This window comes from Ruditapes philippinarum, unplaced genomic scaffold (assembly GCF_026571515.1).
Source record: "Ruditapes philippinarum isolate M1 unplaced genomic scaffold, ASM2657151v2 ctg761_1_1_1_1, whole genome shotgun sequence".
Taxonomy (NCBI): domain Eukaryota; kingdom Metazoa; phylum Mollusca; class Bivalvia; order Venerida; family Veneridae; genus Ruditapes; species Ruditapes philippinarum.
This window is the reverse complement of record NW_026865114.1, coordinates 30864-51522: the sequence shown is the minus strand read 5'-3', so window position 1 is coordinate 51522 and position 20659 is coordinate 30864. Positions and strand designations below refer to the sequence as shown.

The window sequence follows — 20659 nt, the reverse complement described above, 5'->3', positions numbered from 1 at the left end:
CTTTGCTCATAGGCAAGTAATGTGATGTCAACGGCCTAAACTACACGGTGGAAGAGTTTGGAGGCTCGATATGGACATTTATATGGGTCAATGTAAATCATTCATATTGATAAAATCTATGTGTTTATTCTATAAGATTTAAATAAATAAAAACAAAAACAAGTCATTTAACTCATTATCTCACTTCTTAAAGATTTATTTTCTACTTAGATATTTACATATACAAATAAATACATGTTAATATATTAACTGTTGAAGATCCATTTTTTTTCTTCTAAATGATGCAACATTGTCTTACCTGAAATATACATGATATCACAAATGATTTATACAATAGAATTGTAATTTTTAATGATGAGAATATGGATAAATTTTCGAAAATAATATTTGTGTGTATGAAATTGAGTAAAATTATTCATATTTTAACAAATAAATGTGCAAGAAAAATGATCCTCTCTTATTTTTTATGTATTGCTTTTCCGAAAGATCCCATTACTAACTAACCCATCTGCGGAATCAACATTTTATCAGTTTTTGCTTAATGTTGAATTCTGCTTACGTCGGTGCTAGAGGGCGTGGACTGTAGCATGCAATTACCACTACCGTCCATGAACATCCTCAATCAAATCGAGTAGACAACATTTTCAACACCGCCGTGTTGGACTTTCTTTAGGGATTCTGTTTTTCTCTATTTAAATACACAAATGTGACCTTACAGATCTACTTGAGGAAGACCTTAGTTGCACAATGCCAGGCAAGGACACCTTTGCAGTTTTATATGACCATTAAATTTATATTGTATCCGAGAATTATAACAAAAATGCATCATAAATTACTTTTTCATATATACGATGCATTAATATAATAACGAAGGACACGTTCACATTTGATCAATGATCTTACACAAAAGGCAGTTGTACAAAAGTCTGGAAAAAGTGCCACGTACAGAAATTGATAACCGGGATTTTTTGTTCAAAACATATCGCTAACAAGCTTATTTTTTCCTTTTTTTGTATAAATGATTGAAGGATGTTTATGTATGAAAGGTTCAAAGTAAGAACATACTGTTATGGATCTTCGCAACAAATAAAATCACCAGTACAACTATCATCACAGAATGATCCTGCTACTTTTTCACCTGCCGGACATCCAGAGTGTACGTCATAGCAAGCGTACGCCTCTGTAATACAAAAAGAAAGCATTTTATTCGCATTTAAATCAACCAATGCACATTGCGTTTGTTGAACTCATGCTCTTTTCAATGTATTGTTTTATATGTAAAGTAAAGTCTCCCTGGATCTTTAGCCAAATAGAATACTTTTGAATATAGTTTGATACAAGCGTTTAGTTTTTTTTATTGAGAGGACAGTATTTCAATATTTTGCTATGATTTTACAATTTTACAATTATTTTAACATGCGTCATTACACTATTGTTATCTAATCAGACAAACGCACTGGCATATGTTTGTAGATGGTATCTATATTTAGTCAACAGTTTGCATGGTATAGACATGTCTGGTACAACACATGATGCAACAAAATGTATGAAACCGATTCTGTCGGTACATGAAGATATATTATAAAAGATATAAATGAATCAAGCAAAATGGTTGTGTGAGACTTAATACTGAATAGGAGTTCAATTACGTTTAGTTAAATAACAATAGCATGCATGTACTATCTTCAAAGGAATGGAATTGCATATAGATATTTGTGTGTAGTATTGTCCGACTTTATGAATAATATCATTTTCCCTAGATTTTCTAAATAAAAAAATAATAAAAAAGAACCGAATAATTCTACAATGTAGTGTTGTTACCATAATATGTTCACACGCGTAAGCAAAAGCCGAAAACAAAACAAATACATATACACATGTAACCCTTGTGGTAATATAATTTCTTTTAATGAAATTTACAAGCTCAATCTTGCCTCTGACTTTGATTCAAACTCTGATAACACTTCTAATACTCCCGATCCTAATCATACGTGGTTTAAACAGCTAATCAATCCTGACAGTTTACAGCAATTCTAGGATCAATATAGCCTAAAATGGAAATATTGTAAATTAGAAATTATATTAAATAAGTGATTTACCTGCAAGATGTACCGACATCAAAGAAAGCATTCCAATCACAAGAAAAACAAACACTAATTTGCCAACCATATTTAATTTATATTCTGCCAAAGTGCTGTTATGTGTAGTCAGAAAACCTCGACGATGTTACTTGATGCTTGTTCAAAATAACAGATATCTCCATGTATTAAAGATGATAATCAAGTACACAGCTGGTAATCTATGACAATGTGATGAATTTATAAATGTGTTCGTTACTGCTGTCTGTGAGGGAGACGAATAACTGTATAGTTTCCCTTGATTTCTCTTATTAACACAATTCCGGGTCATATGGCGAGATGTGTTCATTAAATGCCACCCCTTGTTGATCTTGTTTTTCATATTTTTTTGTGTCGTTGAATTCTGCTTTAACCTGTTCCATCAGAGAAGAATGTTACCTACTTGTATCACTGTCTAGCAAAACTGAGCTGCAATTTTATCATTTTAAAATGTCGGACGATCTTTATGCCCCCCCTCTTTTAAAAGCGTATATGATTCTGGACTTTCATGACTATTGATTTCAATATTTTTATAGTTTTGGAGATAGAATATTGCGTATATCTTTGCCATGGAGCGTGGGAGATTTTACACTTTCTATTATCTCTCAATCTCCATCGCCCATTCAATCAAATGAGTCTGCAATTTTCGCTTTTTAACCTTGTTTTCACAACATTTGAGTGATCTCTCCTATTCCTGATCAACTTTCCTTTTTCACATTTATTTTAGTTACTACCAGGCATATTTTCAGTTATGATACAATTCGGAATTCACATCGTTTTAATTATTTCTATTTCGTCATTAGTGAAAAGTGTGTTGCGGCATTATATATGTTGAAACATTGTTCAAACTTTACATTCTATGATTTGTAAAATAGATATCATTTATATATATTCATATGAAATAAGGAGAAAACACGAACGTTTCATCCTTAACACAGTAGCAGCTTGGATGCTCATCATTCTATCTACTTTGTGTCTAGCTATTATTGTATTTAAATGTATTGTTCTCTCTTTTGTTCTTACACAGGGGAATGTTAAGTTAACATACATTTGTTGCGATGCTCTCCCTTTCCCTGAAACAAATTAAAATTACTACCATGTTTTGAAATGTTTGTCAAACTAGCATGTTGCCTTCACTTTTTATATCTGTATAAAACGGTACAACAAAATTTGTTTAATGATTATCAATTCGGCTAAACTGCCATGAGATTATACATATATTAATATATGTAATAACCAGTGCATGATGGTAACAAAAATCAAACCCATAAGTACATAACATTATATAACCATTTTATAACATGTAAAAGTATCATCCATACAAATGCACTTAATGCAAATGGTATAGAACAAGCAGAAAATGTGTGTTTTATCTTATAATAAAATGTTTCCATTATTTTATTCTGATGAATCATATAGATGTTTTTTGATGGTCTTCTTTTGTAGTTGTTGTTGTTGATTTAAAACCGACGAATTGACCATTTCAACTGATATAAATTGGTGGGATGCAGTAACGCACATCTGTACATTAATTTTGTTATCATGCGCCTGTCACAATAACATATCATAACTTAGTGTGTTACCTATCAACAAATGAATACCTTACGTTTCGTTCATATATATTTTCACGTTTTAAAAATAAGGGCAATACATGGCTGCTATTTAAATAAGTTAAATTGCTCATGTATTTCTATGAGTCCTAACAGCATCCACTCGAGCGAAACAACACATTAGAAAAGCATAATGTTTGTTTGTTTGTTTTGGGTTTTACGTCACATCGACACAGTATAGGTCATATCGCGACGTTCCAGCTTTACTGGTGGAGGAAGACCTCAGGTTCCCTTCCGTGCAATATTTCAGGCACGAACGGGTACCTGAGTAGAACCACCGACGTTCCGTAAGCTAGCTGGATAGCTTCCTCACATGAAAGAATCCAAAGTCCCTGTCGGGATTCGAACCCACATAGGTAAGGGGCTAGTGGTTTGAAGTCAACGACCTTAACCACTCGGTCACGGACGCCCCAACTAGCATAATGTAATGTTCCCTTAGACCATATAATTTTTCGTTTGAAGATATCATTTAACTAGATATACAACTGTGACAATCTATAACCCTTACCACGCTAAATATCTTAAATGGACTTGTCATCTTTCAATCTGGACAAAAGCAGGGGTAAATTAAAAATATTTACTGACTAATTAGCGAACATTCCACACCATGCGCAGAAAGCTTAGATCTTTTCGGGTGATCTTGGTCTTCTCTGGACTCAGAAGTAGATAATGTTACAGCAAGCAGGCTAAGTGTTAGATTATGCATTTTTGGTTGCCATGCATAAACTTGAAAATAAATGTCAACGAGGAAACACAGTCGTTAATTACATCCAGTCAAACTCAAGACCAACGAACAGAAACTGTTGCACAAGTGTAGAGAAAGGAGGAGGATAAAAGTAGTGATGAAAAAGAGAGTTATACAAGACCATGCACGCTCGTTCAGTGATCATTGGTAGGGGGTTCAAAGGAGAAAAGGAGTAGGGTTAATAGATCTTTTATCATCTTTTATGATATTTTACCAAAAGTATAAAGATGTTTCTAGTTCAACACATTAGGGACTTAGTATTGAATATTTTGCAGAATTACAGACAGACAATGTTAACACTAAAAACATTGAATGTATTCTATAATTTATCTTACAATAGGTAATATGAATAGATGATAGCCTTTATCACTAGATAAACCCGATAAGAACAATTCTAAGCGGATTCTTCTAATACTTTTCAGACGTTTACAACTGCAGATCAATCAAACATATTTTCTTAAGGTTAATGAAACATTAAATTGATTAAAACTCTTAATAATCAGTCTTAATTGCAAGCTGAAATAAAACGTATAGAGGGAAATTTTATAAAAGCAAATGCATGAAATCTGTCAACCCAAGTTGACGTTCTTTGCCATATATTTTGACTATCAAGGTATAGTCAAAAATATATTAAACTACTGTCGACTCCGCTTATACCGAACTCTTAGGGACATTCAGATATTGTTCGTTATATCCGAAGTTCGCTAAAGGCGAAGTAGCAATAACTTTCGTTTACATGTTTGGTTGGGCAAATTTGTCGTGAAAAACCATATCTGTCACCGGTCACCTGTTGAACTTTTTTAAGCTGAACCATGCGTGTTGATATAAGTATAAATTTTACTACACCATTTTGGCATGTAAGAAAAAACTATGACTAAAGTCTATATAATAAATCACACACCGTATAATTATATATTCTAATAATCATTTATTTGCATAATAATTCAACCATAGTACATGTATAGTTTGATACCGTATAAATTTGACGTTTAATTAAAGCAACAGGCCCGATAATTAAACAACTCGTAAAATACGTAATTTGATTATTGTATATGTTGTTTTATATTGTTATCTAAAGTTTCAAATAAAAATGTCAACTCATCTGAAGGATGGTTTTCCTAATGGTCTTAACATTGATAAATTGGAGTTACAAAGTCCGACTATGGTATTGATTCTCCTAATTAGCCTTTTATTTGTTTCGTTAATATGAATGACAAGGTTCTAATTTAATTTATTTTTTCTCTATTTAGAAGTTTATAAAGACCTATTCAGTTGCTTTTACTTAATCAGTCCTTATAAATTTCTCTACATAGTTATTGTTGTTGGCGGGTCAATGATATTTAAATGATGAAATATTATACAATCCAAAGTTACACAAAAACATATAGACTATAGGAAGATCTTTTAAAGCAAAACAATATTAGACTCAAAACACATGATAAAATGTACACTGATATAATTACATTAACTAGTAAATGTAATTAAATATTTCATTATGTTATTGCTGTTTTCATTGTTATTTATTTTCAAAAAAATACATGATATTTTCCCTATAAGAATTGTCTCAGCAGCAAATATCCTAATACACGTACATTTGATGAAATACAACGTCAACGCCTAATTGTCACTGAACGTTAAACCAGAGCCTTCAATTTCATCTAGAAGTTTATCGATTTTCTTCGCAATCTCTGGCGTTAACAAGTGTTCCATGCTCAGCTCATGACGCTCGGCACCCAGTTGATTTTTCGATATATAACGCTAGAAATTGAAATAAATCTCAACATATTATGGTTTGACAACTTGATAGCAATATAAACTTAAACTCCAAAAACTATAGAATTAATTACTCCAGATAATATGGGCAACTTGAATATGGTTAGATGGACACCAAACTTGATAGAAATGAGTGGAGCTTAATAATAATATGATATTTGGAATATATAGTATTGAATAGACGCTGAAAATAATGCGGTATTAAAGAAAATGCGGCATTGTATATAATCATCATTAACCATAAACCAAGACTTATGAGGTGTCAATTTTGTGATTGTTAAAGCTACCACTAAAGACCTTATAAATGTGATATGATTATTAAAACAAATCTCAGCCCCCATTATCAATATTACATTGACTGAAATTACGCATTTATGTTATGCATAAAGAAAAACTTCTTATAAAACATCCCACCCCCCCCCCCTTTCATGTTATCTTATTACCTGATTTATTTAAATACCACCATCTGGAAATATATACATATACTTTCCCTGAAATCGCAGTAGCGTAATTGCACATTGCGTCCATTTTTCATGTATATATTCAACAAGAACAATAAATCACATATGTTAGCCACAATCTTATCTGCAAAATTATCTACCCGAGAATTCAAGTTAGTATTACAAGCTCCCTTCTATTCCTACAATGTAACGAAATAAAACTTAATAAATGCTAATCATTGTAGTTACAATATGCAATATTTTCTAAATAATATCATGTAAAAACAACTTTATGACATCATACACTATGTCAACACAAATTAACATACTTTATATGATTTTTAAATTTAAAAACTAGAATGTCAGAACTGATTATTTAGAAACGAATGATATAAATACTCTCGGGCGGCTGTTTGAAGAGGCCATAACGGTGATAGTGACTTTATCAGTTGATTGTTGTGTTCATTGAACGCCGCCTTTCCTTGTTGATCTTGTTTATTACATTTTGCAAGGCCCGTTTGCAATGTGTAATAATCTGCTGCTATATAGTACGCAACATAACGATCTGATTGTGCGCGCTGATTTGGCATCTTAGGTCCGACTGTTTAAGGTTTCAATTTTAAAATGCTTCAATCATATTCAAAGATTGTATTAGGTTAAACTGTTACCCGTAGCCACGTAGCCGTTAACATGCAAATTTAAACGGTAAAATACTGTTACGTCTGATTAACAGTCTATCCCTTGGAATAATATTTTTAAGGTAACACCCATCTCTCTGGACAGTATTTATCATTCATATTGTTTCCCTAAAGAAATTCTATAATGATTTGTCATTTTCAGTTACTAGTATTGTAAATTACACTTAGAAATACATACCTAACTTCAATCGTCTTATACCTATCCGCATATGATGTAACATTTCTTATAATTGTATCACTCTAATGAGTAGCATGGTAATACTACAGGCCAATAACAATAACTCGTACCTTAATCTAATAAACATGAAATATCGATATACCACTACAATATCGTACAGCTTCATTCCGATCTAACCTGAAAATATCTTATTACATCTTGAACGCAAATATACTTATACACTTCACCATACCCGTCCACCACCTAACATAAGCGCTACTTGCAAAAAACAGACACTTTTATCATTTCGTACCTGATCCAACTCTAAAACATGTCGATGGCCAATGGGCCAATTTGTGACCTGAAGTGTAAGAACAATGAAGCTATTATTGCACCAACCTAATTGTACTTTTGCATCACAAACCAATATAATTAAAATCCTAATACAACTTAAGTTCTTCCCTTCAAACTGCAATTGCTAGTTTTGCCGTTATCCTATGCGTCCTTTTAAAAATAGGATAGATACAATAACATCAACTTGATACGTTACTACGTGATGTTCTCAGACCCTTCAATCATATGCTTTACAATTGCAATGTGAACAAACACAGAACACGCCTAGCTTAAGTTGCGAGTGGTAACGAGACCATGATTGTTAGAGATTAAGGCTAAGATAAAGCAACATCATACGGAAATGTTATGCCAACTCGCATGTATGTAGACTATCGGGGTTCCTCGTGCTGTTGGATAATAACCATTTTAGTAACTATAGCTTCACAACACTAAGGTAATTAAAAGTACTAGATATCTTAACTAAATTAGATGACTTTCAGCAGCTACCATTAATGATTCATTCTATTTACTAAATGTATCAAATAATGATCAAAAGCATCTGATATCAAATGTAAAATCAAACTGCAGTTATATCAACTTATATATGTTTCTCATTCCTTTAGATGATAACGGCAATAAAATACACAAACAAATACACTTTACATATAAGTATGAGCGAGGGGGACATTCTAGTGATTAAACCCCTCATGTTATAAACATTATTTGTAATTTTACCTGTCCATTTACAACTATGTCACCAATCTTACAGACTTTTCTCAGCAAGAAGACTCCGCGACCACCAGTTGTCATATTAATAGCATCTACCCACATTTCACCAGTGTCTAAAGTAGGACAGTTCACAAATATCTTTAATGGATTTCTTAGCGATGTAAATAAATCTACAAACACAAATTTCTGAATATAACTTATGTGAATGAAATATTCTTTTAATAACAGGGATGAACATGCGTCTATTCATTCAAAATAGATCACATCTTAGTTATATCATCTAGTAACATAAAAGCACAAATAAGTGATAGTTCAATATGAGTGCGTTCAAATGATAGAATAGCACTTTAGTCGGTATTTTTTTAAAAATGCGTCTCATCTCTATACAATTTTTTGACATCAGCAGATCCATTTATTTGTAATATTTGCAACAAAATGCACAGAATCATAAAAGAATGTACAAAATAGCGGTGGACATCTTCGATGATAAATTTCGATTTTATCTTTCAAATAATACAATCAATTCGATAAATACAACGTTGCAAATACCAATGTACTCTCAATATAAATCCCACGTATATTACCAGTCGTATTCTATAACGATAATAACTGGAAAATATTAAATAATGCACCATTAAGACCGTATATCCCTAAATAACGCGAGCCAGAGTGTCGTTACTTTGTCATAACGATCTACATTGCCGATGGTATATGTTCCGTCAGCATGATTTATGATATAACGATAAATACTTGTAACCGTTTGCAAGAAAACTTACCCGACCCTTTCCTTTCTGTAACTGGAAAGGCAACATGAAGTGGTGCAGATGCGATTTAATCATACGAGGTGATTAATTGGTCATGTATTGGACACTAGAAACAAACGTCATAATCACAAGTGGAAACAAGAACCAAGACAGATCAAGCTCTAAAAGTGATGTCGAGTATTTGCAGATGTATGATAAACAAAACAGTAAAAAAGATTAAACAAGAGAGAAAAATCCTCTCAGATATCTCATTCGAGAAAAGCTCCTATTCACTGCAAAAATTGTAAATGACTGCATGGCTCATATTGGGAGACCTGGTTACCATGGGCGCGCTTTATGAGGTAAAACAGAAGTGCCCGAACAGTTAGTCGTACATGCCCCCTAGCCAATAGGCGTAAGAGAACTTCAACATCTCCATTTAATTAAACTGGTGAAAACTTCTGAATTTTGAAAACATCCGCGATGTGCCTTCAGTATGGCGTTATCAATGCAATGTGACATGATTGACATTAATGAAAAGCGCACAATGGTCCGCATTAAAGTTATAAAACACTATGTCTAGTCTCGCTGCTGACTAATAAGTGTATAACAAACTAATCGTCGAATATAGTTAACACACTCACGACTGTGTTACAAAGACGCGTATATCATTGATGGTGTGTGGTTTCCATTATTCATCTCGATATTAGATGTGTATGTTAAATATGACATAAGTAAAAACAAAAATACCGCAAAATGTCTTATACGGGTGATTAAACAGTATTCAGGTGAGGAATACTTGAGCCACCCGACTAAAAGTACACAAAAGTGGAAAGAGCTAAAGGTACCAAAAACATGCATTCAACACAATGAGGTTGTGCTTGACGATCTTCAAGTAAAAATGAATTTCAAAAGTTGCCGAGAGACAAGCTATCAGTCTCTTTTCGACTTTTTCTATATAGAAAGCTATATGACTGTGTAAGTATTTCTATGCAATATATAGTGTAAACTTAAACTTAAAAGTAGCATATTCATATTTGAGTTATTCCGAAATTCTGTTAGATAGGTCATAACTTTGTTATATTCGTCAACAACTTACTGTAATTTATAACACTTTACATTTCATTTGAACTGTATGACTATATGTTATATGTATACAATTTTATTTTGAATAAAATATATGTTAAATGTTAAATAAATCAGCCGCCATTAAATACCTTGTTACTTGTTACTTTTTATACAATATAGTGTTACTTGTTACTTTTTATACAATATAGTAAGTAATACGTGAATGTGAATATATGTTTCATACAATTATATTCAATTTATGAGCAAGCACATTCCGTACCTTAAATATGGTCATATTATTATCATCTATACATGTGGCCTGGTTTGTATGATACGTTATTTATATTTATATATTATTAATAAGCATATTTGTGCTTCATATAAACACATACGATTATGTCTGCCTCTGGAATCTCATTATGCAAGTATAACTATGTTCATGGCTTTTCCCTATTTGCTACTCAGGACGGAGTGCCGCTAGTAATATCCTATGTAATAATAGCTATTGATATGAAAGTCCTTATATAAAAGTACATATACGTAAACAGTTTTTTTATATATTAAATACTTTAATTCGGGAGTGTCATAATTTGAAATTTAATAATGCATGCCATTATTACACTTCATCAAACAAAACATATTCAACGATTGATTAAAAATGTCGATCAGATACCTCTATAAAACGGAAATCTGTCATCCTTCAACTCAAGCAAAGGAAAACGGTCGTCAAGATTAACAGTGTTTGCAGTTTTAAAGTCCAAGGTTTGTACTAGATACGTCATCTCCTGCGTCATCGTTGTCCCTTTGTGATATATGGAGGGAATATAATTTTTTAACGAATTTGTATGATCATATATGCAGCATTCCTTAAAAAAACAAAATGTCACAGAAGTATTTACTATTTAGCATATAACGGAATAATTCATTGACAAACATTTCTTACCATATATCTACTTTTAACTATTAAAACAAATTACGTTTCAAATTTAACATAATCAGACGTTATCTATAGAAGCATTTTTATCTGTTTCTGTCTGTCTGTCTGTCTGTCTGTCTGTTTTTCTTTTTTCTTTTCTGCGAATATACTGATATAAAATCCTACCGGATCTGGGAAAACTGCACACCCAAATATCGTCAATCCTCGTCTCCATCCGTTCTATATCATCAATCTCACATTTTAACATTGCAACCCCTTTATGTACCATTCGTTCGAACTGAAAATCTGGCATTTCGTCGGCGTCGTCTTTACTTTCACCATATGCATCTTTTGTATTAGCCATGTCCATTTTTTCATTTAGATATCCTTTATATATAATTCAAACCTTTTGATTTCTTTTTAAACAATGAAATACACAATATGTTACTTACCTTATGATAAATGTAAACTGAACAATGGTCAGTGTTATTTTTTATACTAATATTTTTATTAATATGGTATCACCTTAAAATAAGTAAAGTTATATAGCTTTTTTCAATATTTCAGCTTCCCTAAAACAAAGTATTAGATTTGACATTTGTATCCATCAAGCGTTGCGCGTCATCGTTAGCCATTGACTTAAATTGTTTAGTACTTACTAAGATCATTAAATAGTTTATTCATTACAAAACTGCACTGGCCATGTCAACTGAAAATGCTTCAATAATTGCTTATAGAACACAAGGTATGTAGGTTTGGCATATTAGGTACGGGACCAACACCCACCGGAGTGATTAAGTCTATAAGTTTAACATACACTTTTATGGTAAACGTCTTAAAAATCACGTGATATTTGACCTGTTGCATGTGCATCATCTAGGTGTTTTCCGAAAATGTAAATTATTTTATTTTCATTGTTGTCAACAATTTTTACCCTCAAATATATCTTCACTGTATCATATGTATATTGTTATGATTTTCCTCTAAGCAACAGCAACCTATCACTATTCAATTCTAAAGAAGAAATGGAAATAATTTGGGTTCATTGTGCGTAGGTAATAACCCAGTATTGCAAGACAGACTCTGGAGTGGGTTCCTCCAGGTTCAAGTTGAAAGGAAATGCCAACAAACTCGACATTGAGATGAAATAAACTAAACGTTAAATTGATTTTGTAACATATATTCTGCAAATTTCATTTGTAGTATTTTTTTTCGCCGTATATATTAATACCTAAGAGTTTAATCAAACGTTCATCAATATCACATGTATGTTATAAAATTTTGATATTAGATAAAATAAAATATTAGCACCTCACTTTTTTGATAGTTGATGTCATGTTGACGGTATTTTGACCGGGGACCTTAATATTCAAAAATAGCAGTGGTGTTATTGCTGCAGATGTGTTTGTTGTTTTTCTTTCTTTTTGTTTTTGTTGGTATCATAAGGTTACCTTTGTAAGACCATTTTGCCCATGTTTTGTTTTTGTCAAATTATTTTACTTACTTTTGCAATCAAACATGATCTATTGTTTATGTTTAAATTAAAATGGTGCTGCATAGTAACTTTAAAACTGCAAAAAAAAAAAAAAAAAAAAAAAAAAAAAATTGACAGATCTTTGAATTCAAATCATTTATGTCAAAACAATTTTATTGTAAAAATGTTTCAGTTTTTTATGAATGCTCTTCGGTTACAGATATAAGAAAATTTAAAGTATAAACTCACATGAGTTTCTTAATTTCCAAATTCGTGAACTTTGCCCTAAGTGCCGATTACTTGAAACAATAAATCAGTTATCAACCCTAGATAATACTGTCACTCCACCCTGATGTTTATCAACCGAGTTCTAAATGTGATAGGACATATATAAATTAACGAATGTATTGGTCATTAATGCACACAATGACTCTCTTACAGCGCAGTTATATGCCTATAAATTGAAATGAGATCAACACCTGAATAAAAAGTATTTGTTACATATCGTTGTATATCAGTTTGGCTTTTGATATGTTGATATTTCATTACTATATCACGTATGTAGCTAACGGTCAAATTATGACTAAATTGAAATTTGTTAAGATTGGACGGGGAAGATTATCAAACATTTATGCAATCAGCGTAACTTATATGATTCATATCTAACCTAAAGGTACAAACATGTGTATGATTTAATTACAACAACACATTGTATTATTGTTTATAATAATTTTATGTCTGCCATGTGCGATTTCAATTTTCAAAATAATACTCAATGCCGGTAACACTTTATCATTTTTCCAATGTCATGTTTTACCTGTGGTCCTGACCATTTTATTGTGATAACATCTTTAATAAAATAATTTAAGATGCCAAAATATGCGTTGAATTAAAGCAAAACGAAAACATGAAAAAATATTTTAATATGCTTTACCCATAACAATAGTGTAATTATTTATTTCGAGAGTTGTGGAAAGCAAGGGAGTTTGTATTCATGTCTACTCCCTGGTCACTCCCGAAAGGAAAGTAGAAATGTTTTTAATTCTATATGTGTTTTTTTTTCAATGTAAACCATATAAGCTTGTAACGCTGAACACAAAGGGTGCGTGCAAGGCAGGTAAAGAAGTGATATATTCATTATGCGGTGATCTAATTGTACTTTTGCCAATATTTGTCGTAGATCCAGATGTATGTGGCTATTTGTAACACACAATTTTAAGAATATAAAAGGCGTTAGTATAATGTCACAACGGTCACTAGTAATATTATCCCCATTGAAAACAAAATATTTACCGATCACAGTCGTAATTTGTACAACAAAAAATAATCGACATTATAAACTCTGCATGTATTGATAAGTAACAATTTCTAATACCCATTTCTACTTTAGGAAATATTACATTTTATTATCATATATACGTTCGATCTTCAAACAATTACATTCACAATTATTACAAGTATTCTTCATTGCACATGAAGAACATCCCCTTACCAGAGTAACGAAATATCAAAGACGTGTTTAATAAACGCGTTAATTTCAGTTATTGTTAATGATAATTATATTTAATATGGAAGGAAAAGGAACAAGACTGCATATCTTGTAAAACTTATTACAGTCCCCGTCCAGAAAAAAGAAACCTACACTTCTTTCTTATGTGAGATCTTTTTCATTATTTTCTAATTTATATGATCTATTTCCTCTTTGTTTAAGTTAAAGTTCAATATGAAATAGAAATTACAGAAATGAAAAATCATTTAAGCCATGATCGCCATGATGCTTCGGTTATTTATTTACTGTCTTAAAAAAATCTTATTACATTTATCATGCAACTGCTATGGTAATTGTCCGATTACACTTGCCTGTTAGTAACCTGATATCAAAAATAAGCCCCGCCCATTTCAACCTATTTTTCTCAATGGCTTATATTCTCATTTTTATCAGCCTTTAGATTACTACAACTATATATCATACCATAACAAGTCTCGAATCAGTATGTCATTTTTATCTAGATGGTTTTCTCTTGGAATACATGTACAGACTCAATCAAACCGAGTCTGCAATTCTCTTGTAATTTTGTTATGATTAATGCTTCCGAGGGATCACTTTGTTTCCAAATTTTTGTAATTTAAAAGTTGTGTTTATTTTGTTTCGCCAGATTATTATTTATCAAATAAGTGTGCAAATAGTTTCGTTCAGATGATTAGACGCATGTCTCGGTTACCTGTATTTGACTGATGATTTGTCTTTTCTTTTACTGAAACTGAAATTTCTGTGAAATTTTGAATTTGACATTTAACGGTAAAAGTGCAGTAAAATTAATGTGATTCATATTATAATATATACAGCATAGTTAAATAAAATAAGATTCTTACCTTTAAACAGCGGTCCAAAAATATCCCTATGAATCACATAAATTTTACTGCCCATTGTCAGCCGAGCGTGATAAAATTGATATCAAATACAGTAGCATGTTTTTCTATTTATCACGTAACAGTAATACATGAATACTTTTAAAATAACAAAATAATCTACTTTGAAATAACGAATTTTGTAGAAAGGGGCATTTTGTTCAAAGAAATAGTTCCTGAAAAACAATTCCCTCCGCCCCTGAAACTTAGAACTTGCAAATGGCAGCCATTTTTTCATTCGACTCAAGATTATTTCCTTTGATATCAAAAATTTAAATGTTACCTTGAAATATATTTCAGGTACCTAGCTATAATTGACGAATTATCTGCACTCGAATGTAAGACTACATTTCAAACATTTTAGTACAAATTACAGCCTTGTAACAAAATATGAAATATATGTATTTTATTATAAAAACATGATTTATTATGCACTAAAATTATGTATGTAAGTAACTGTCTCTTAGTTTCGACGTCGATGTTATGTGTCAATATCTTTTTCTCTATTGTAGTTTTTGATAATTTACATCATTTCAATGATTATTTTTCTCGTCAAAGCAAACAAAAGCTCGGAAAACCTTTGATTATTATATATACAGTACACTAGAAAATTATTCAACATCAATGTTTAGTTGTCACTAAACGTTAAACCGGAGCCTTTCATCTAGAAGTTTTTCAATTTTCCTTGCAATCTCTGGCGTTAACAATTGTTTCCATGCGCCTGCTTTGCCTGTAAAAATTGATATAATATTGACATTCCAATTAATGTGAGTCAACAAATGACTATATTGGACATATTTTATACAAAAATTTGGATGTGCTTACTGAATCCAGACAACAAATCGTGATTTTAACGTTTGAATTTCTAAAATCCCAGTAACCATGTATCAAATGAATATCGAAACGTTTATCCAAAAGATCTCTGGATTTTAAGCTATTAAATGCAGAACCTCTTTTTTCTGGAGAGTATTTATTTCCGGTAAAGATACTTATTTTATGTCGGGCATAAGGGCATTTTTTTCTCCTTCTTTGTACTTTTTTGTGTTCAGTCAAATCTTTTATTTTGTGTGTTTATGTCAAGAATATGATAAAGTTTAATAATGAAAAGGTCTTGATGACTTTTGAAACTTTTTTATTTGTACATATCATACCTTAAGTGCATAACAGAGGTTCGTTGTTTTGAAAAAGGTAGACACAGATAGCACACGTGAATATGCAACGAAAACTGTTTCAATTGACACTCTACCTTGATTTATAAAACCACCGTCAGGATTATCATATACTTTCTTATAATCTCTCCAATAAGACATATTGCACATTGGGTTGTTCTTCATATTTTCTACAGAACAATAATCACATATGTTTGCCACATCTTCATCTGTCAACTTTCTACCAAGAAAATCAGCAATCTGTCGCACAGCCTTGGGCTTATCCTGCAATGCCGAAAGCCCCGACGTATAATCGATGATAATAATTTTAAGAAAAGTTTATGAATTTGTTGCAACTAGATTTATATAATTATAAGGCAAAAATACTGAATCTGTTTTTGCTTAACGTATCCTAAATAAATTATGTCTCATCATTTAATAAAGATTTTACAGTTACTTTCTATACAAGTTGAAGATATTGTAAGCAAATGTGGCTCCGGAGATGGGCCAGTTTTACATTAATGATTTAAATATTTTATTTGTATTTGTACCTAAGGCAATCAGTGGAACCTAATGCAAAATCAGAATTTGGCTGCTTTGGGACTTGCATTATCAGAGAACATTTTAAATTAAACGCGTTTTTCTTTACAAGTTGAGGGCTGCGGGCGATTCCAAACTAACCCTAAGAGCATGATCGATGTTTATACCTCTCGTAGATCACAGATCACAAGGTGACACACTTTATTAAATGTTTTACCTCTAGACTTTTAATAAACTTAGAAGTGGAATTTAAAAGACTGATTTTAAATTGAAAGTTTCTTTGCTGTCGCTTTGACTTACTTGCTTCAGACTTAATCTTGTTGTGTTATTTGACTGTTGAAAAAAAACAACAACAAAAAAAACAAACAACAAAAGAAAAAACACTTAATTTATTTTGTAATATATTCGGCAACATCCGCCGCGTAATTAAGAAGAAAAAGATGTTTGAATAAAAGATAACTAAAAACGGTGCACAACAGCTTCTATTCGCCTACCAAAGCTCACCTCTATGACATTTGTGCATATGTATGTAGACTCAAGTAGACTCTAGAAAAAAGTCAGTCACGGTTCATGTGCCTCTTCTAGAAAGGTATAGCTCTTCTTAGTTAATATCAGCACATGCGCTAAAAAGGTCATTATCGATGTACAATGAAATTTACCAGTTCCGTTGACAAATGCGTCTACAAAGTTCTCAAATGTGTTTTCGTCATCTTTAAGACCACCCAACCATTTCATCAGTCTAAAGAATGAAGTTGCAATATCTTTTGGATTTCTAGCAATGTAAATAATCTGTAAAATATAACAATTCACATAATATGTTCAAACAGTGATTAAAGACCATGTTTTCATTCAATTATATGACAGTTCAATGTTTCACAAGCCTTAAGAAACCGTTAAGCAACAGAACAGCCAACAATGTGCTTGTTCCGTATATGTTTAAAATACGAAATCTTATCCGTTAGAAACAAGAATACTACGTTTGTATACATTCTGGGTCATGTAGTTCATGCGATGTTAATTCGCAGCGCTACGTATAAAAGTATCAAAATAATAACACCACAGAAAAGTCCCTCGTGCACATCCTACAAACATAAACATGACTAATTGTCACCAATGCATTTGGTGTACACTTCACAGAGATGTATGTGCTACATCAAAAGAGTTGTGTTAAAATGATCGTTGGATTGGAACAGTGTTTGATTTTTATTGAAAAGGCCTCTACTGAATATGTTCAAATATCAAATCTTTTCTGCAGTGGTCTGCAAGGTTAGCTATATAGTTTTTTTTCAGCAGATGCTAGTGCGGTTTTGCATTTTCTCATACAACCTTGAATATTTGTAATACATCTTATGTGATCTTTAGAAATTACATACCCGGCCTTTTCCTTCCTGTAACTGAATAGGCAACAAGAAGTGGTGAAGATGTGATTTTATCATACGAGGTGACTTCATTTGGTCAGCGTATTTTACACCTGGAAACATATATACTCGTTTTAATATTTAAGTGAAAGTATTTATTAGATGATGCTACCTAGTAACAAATGATTTGATACCTTCCATGCTGGACAAAAAAGATGAATGTGATATAATACGTTTTACGGTGTTAGCGTTGAAGGGTTAAAATTAACATATCATTACCTAGGTGCTTATATATCGTTAGTATCACATGTATGTAACAAATTATGCAGAAATTAGTTTCAAATCTATAAGTGTAATTTTATGTATACAGTCGTTATGTATGTCCGGTTATTAATATATATTATGCATAAAAATCTTCTTCACAAGGACAAATACGTGTATGTTTTGAAATTTCGGGTATAGCTGTATATGGATGTTGTAATATTTTTCTGGTCCTTCGGGATCATTGATGCCATCACTATTAAGTGTTGAGAATTGAGTACCGCTCAAGCCGGTGCTAGGGGGCGTGAGATATGTTGCACTTATTCATTATCTCTCATGTACAGATTCAATCAAACCGAGTCTACAATTCTTATGTAATTTTGTTGTGATTAATGCTTCCGAGGGATCACTTTGTTTCCGGATTTTTATCACATGTGATGTTTTTATAACTATGACACGCGTTTGAATGCGTTTTAGTACTATATACCTATCATTATACCATGATAGCATTTCTCTTACAAAAGTTGAATAACTATATCATGAATGTTTTGATCTCAGTTTCGTCAATACTTTAATAAAAGGTCAATATATCTGAAATGCACTGATGAAAATGAAACCTTTCACTAATTTAAATTACTTTTTCGGTTGAATACCTCTATAAAACGGGAACCTGTCGTCTTTTAACTCTAGCAATGGGAAACGGTCGTCAAGATAAACCGTGCGAGCCGTTTTAAAGTCCAATGTTTGTACTAGATACGTCATCTCCTGCGTCATCGTTGTCCCTTTGTGATATGAAAAAAACAGAAACAAGGAAATAAAGTACAATGTAAACCAAACCAAATAATGTAGCTTCACATATGCATTGCTTAGTACCATTGAAAATATTGAAACAAGAAACATTCCGGTCTCTAAATAAAAATCATTAAATGTAAAGTGGACACAATGGCAAATAATGAGCATACATAAACTCATTGCAGAAGCATTAATTCGACGAACCATTTTGTTATTAATATTACCTGATCTGGAGAAACTGCACACCCAAATATCGTCTTCCCTCGTCTCCATTCGTTTAATATCGTCAATCTCACATTTAAACATTGCTTCTCCTTTGTGTACCATACGTTCAAACTGAAAATCTGGTTTCTCGTCGGCATCGTTTTTATGTTCAACTGATTCATCTATTCTTTCACCACCGGTTTCTTTACATTCAGCCATCCTTTCTTTATAAAATTATAAAAGCTTTGAATGTTCATGATAAACTTAGCGAATTCATGATAAGATCAATGGGATATGAACGAAAGAGAAACCTACATATGCATTTATTGATAAGGCTATCATCTATATTCATATGGTTAAGATTTAACTTTGACACGTTTTCAATAGTAAGATTTCCAAACTATTATACAAGTAATAGAAATGGCATCAAAACACGAGTCTATCTGATTGGTACGAGGGGTTGTAATGAATATTCAATAACCCATGTGGCACACATACATTTCTATAATGTCATTAAAAATGTGTTGGTTACAAAAAAGTGGAACAGTCTTTTTATAATTACGGTAGTTTTGATGATTTAAATCTAATTGACAATTATTAGTCAATCACCATAAAATAATCATTCCCTTGAAATATATATCTATTTCATCTCCTAAACATGACAACGAAGCAATTGACAGATGTTCCTTTTACAACATGTTTAAAACAAATAAACATTTTTATTTAAATGTAGAAACAATTTAACAACAACACTGATAGTAACAAAAGATTCCTGCTTAAAATTTAAGTCATAAATTAGTATACCAAATAGTTTCATCACAGCACAATTATTAAAGTTTAAACTCACGCGAAAGTTTTAATTTCCCAATTCGCAAACTTCCTAAAATCTTATATGGTTTCTATCTTAAGTTAAATTATCAACCGTGAAATTCTTATTTTCTAATAAACTCATCTCAAATCAACATTTATCTCCTAATCTTTAAACTATGTACAATTTTTATAAGTCAATTATGAGCAAGTTAATGTCATGTAAATGTTCATGCACAAAGCGGTTTCTTCCCTTCTGGTGCATGAATATTTAGAACATTGGAAGGGAGATAACAACGAGAACATTATTTGAATTACTATATTTTACTTAAACACT

At 31.7% G+C, this 20659-nt stretch overlaps 1 protein-coding gene and 3 long non-coding RNA genes across 4 annotated transcripts; all 4 read right to left on the bottom strand.

Moving 5' to 3' along the window:
- Positions 1-175: 175 nt before the first annotated feature.
- LOC132727897 (uncharacterized) lies at positions 176-2279 on the bottom strand. The gene is made up of 3 exons (XR_009625409.1): positions 2100-2279; positions 1066-1180; positions 176-298 (listed from the first exon to the last, which is right to left on the bottom strand). It is a non-coding gene; the product is annotated as an uncharacterized LOC132727897 (long non-coding RNA).
- Positions 2280-11090: 8811 nt separating this feature from the next.
- LOC132727896 (uncharacterized) lies at positions 11091-13151 on the bottom strand. The gene is made up of 3 exons (XR_009625408.1): positions 13053-13151; positions 11516-11716; positions 11091-11215 (listed from the first exon to the last, which is right to left on the bottom strand). It is a non-coding gene; the product is annotated as an uncharacterized LOC132727896 (long non-coding RNA).
- A 2452-nt stretch (positions 13152-15603) lies between these two features.
- On the bottom strand, positions 15604-17067 carry LOC132727895 (uncharacterized). The gene is made up of 2 exons (XR_009625407.1): positions 16459-17067; positions 15604-15942 (listed from the first exon to the last, which is right to left on the bottom strand). It is a non-coding gene; the product is annotated as an uncharacterized LOC132727895 (long non-coding RNA).
- Positions 17068-17461: 394 nt separating this feature from the next.
- LOC132727891 (sulfotransferase 4A1-like) lies at positions 17462-19734 on the bottom strand. The gene is made up of 4 exons (XM_060713486.1): positions 19536-19734; positions 19173-19301; positions 18274-18371; positions 17462-17689 (listed from the first exon to the last, which is right to left on the bottom strand). The coding sequence occupies exons 1-4, from the start codon at positions 19732-19734 to the stop codon at positions 17462-17464; spliced, it is 654 nt and encodes a 217-aa protein (XP_060569469.1).
- Positions 19735-20659: the final 925 nt, after the last annotated feature.

Excerpts from the sequence above, each read along its gene's own strand:
- LOC132727891 (XM_060713486.1), bottom strand. The coding sequence starts at position 19,734 with ATGGCTGAATGTAAAGAAACCGGTGGTGAAAGAATAGATGAATCAGTT. Across the intron at positions 18,372-19,172 it reads CAGGTTCCCGTTTTATAGAG|GTGTAAAATACGCTGACCAA; the intron begins GTATTCAACCGA and ends ATATGTTTCCAG. Across the intron at positions 17,690-18,273 it reads TACAGGAAGGAAAAGGCCGG|ATTATTTACATTGCTAGAAA; the intron begins GTATGTAATTTC and ends TATATTTTACAG.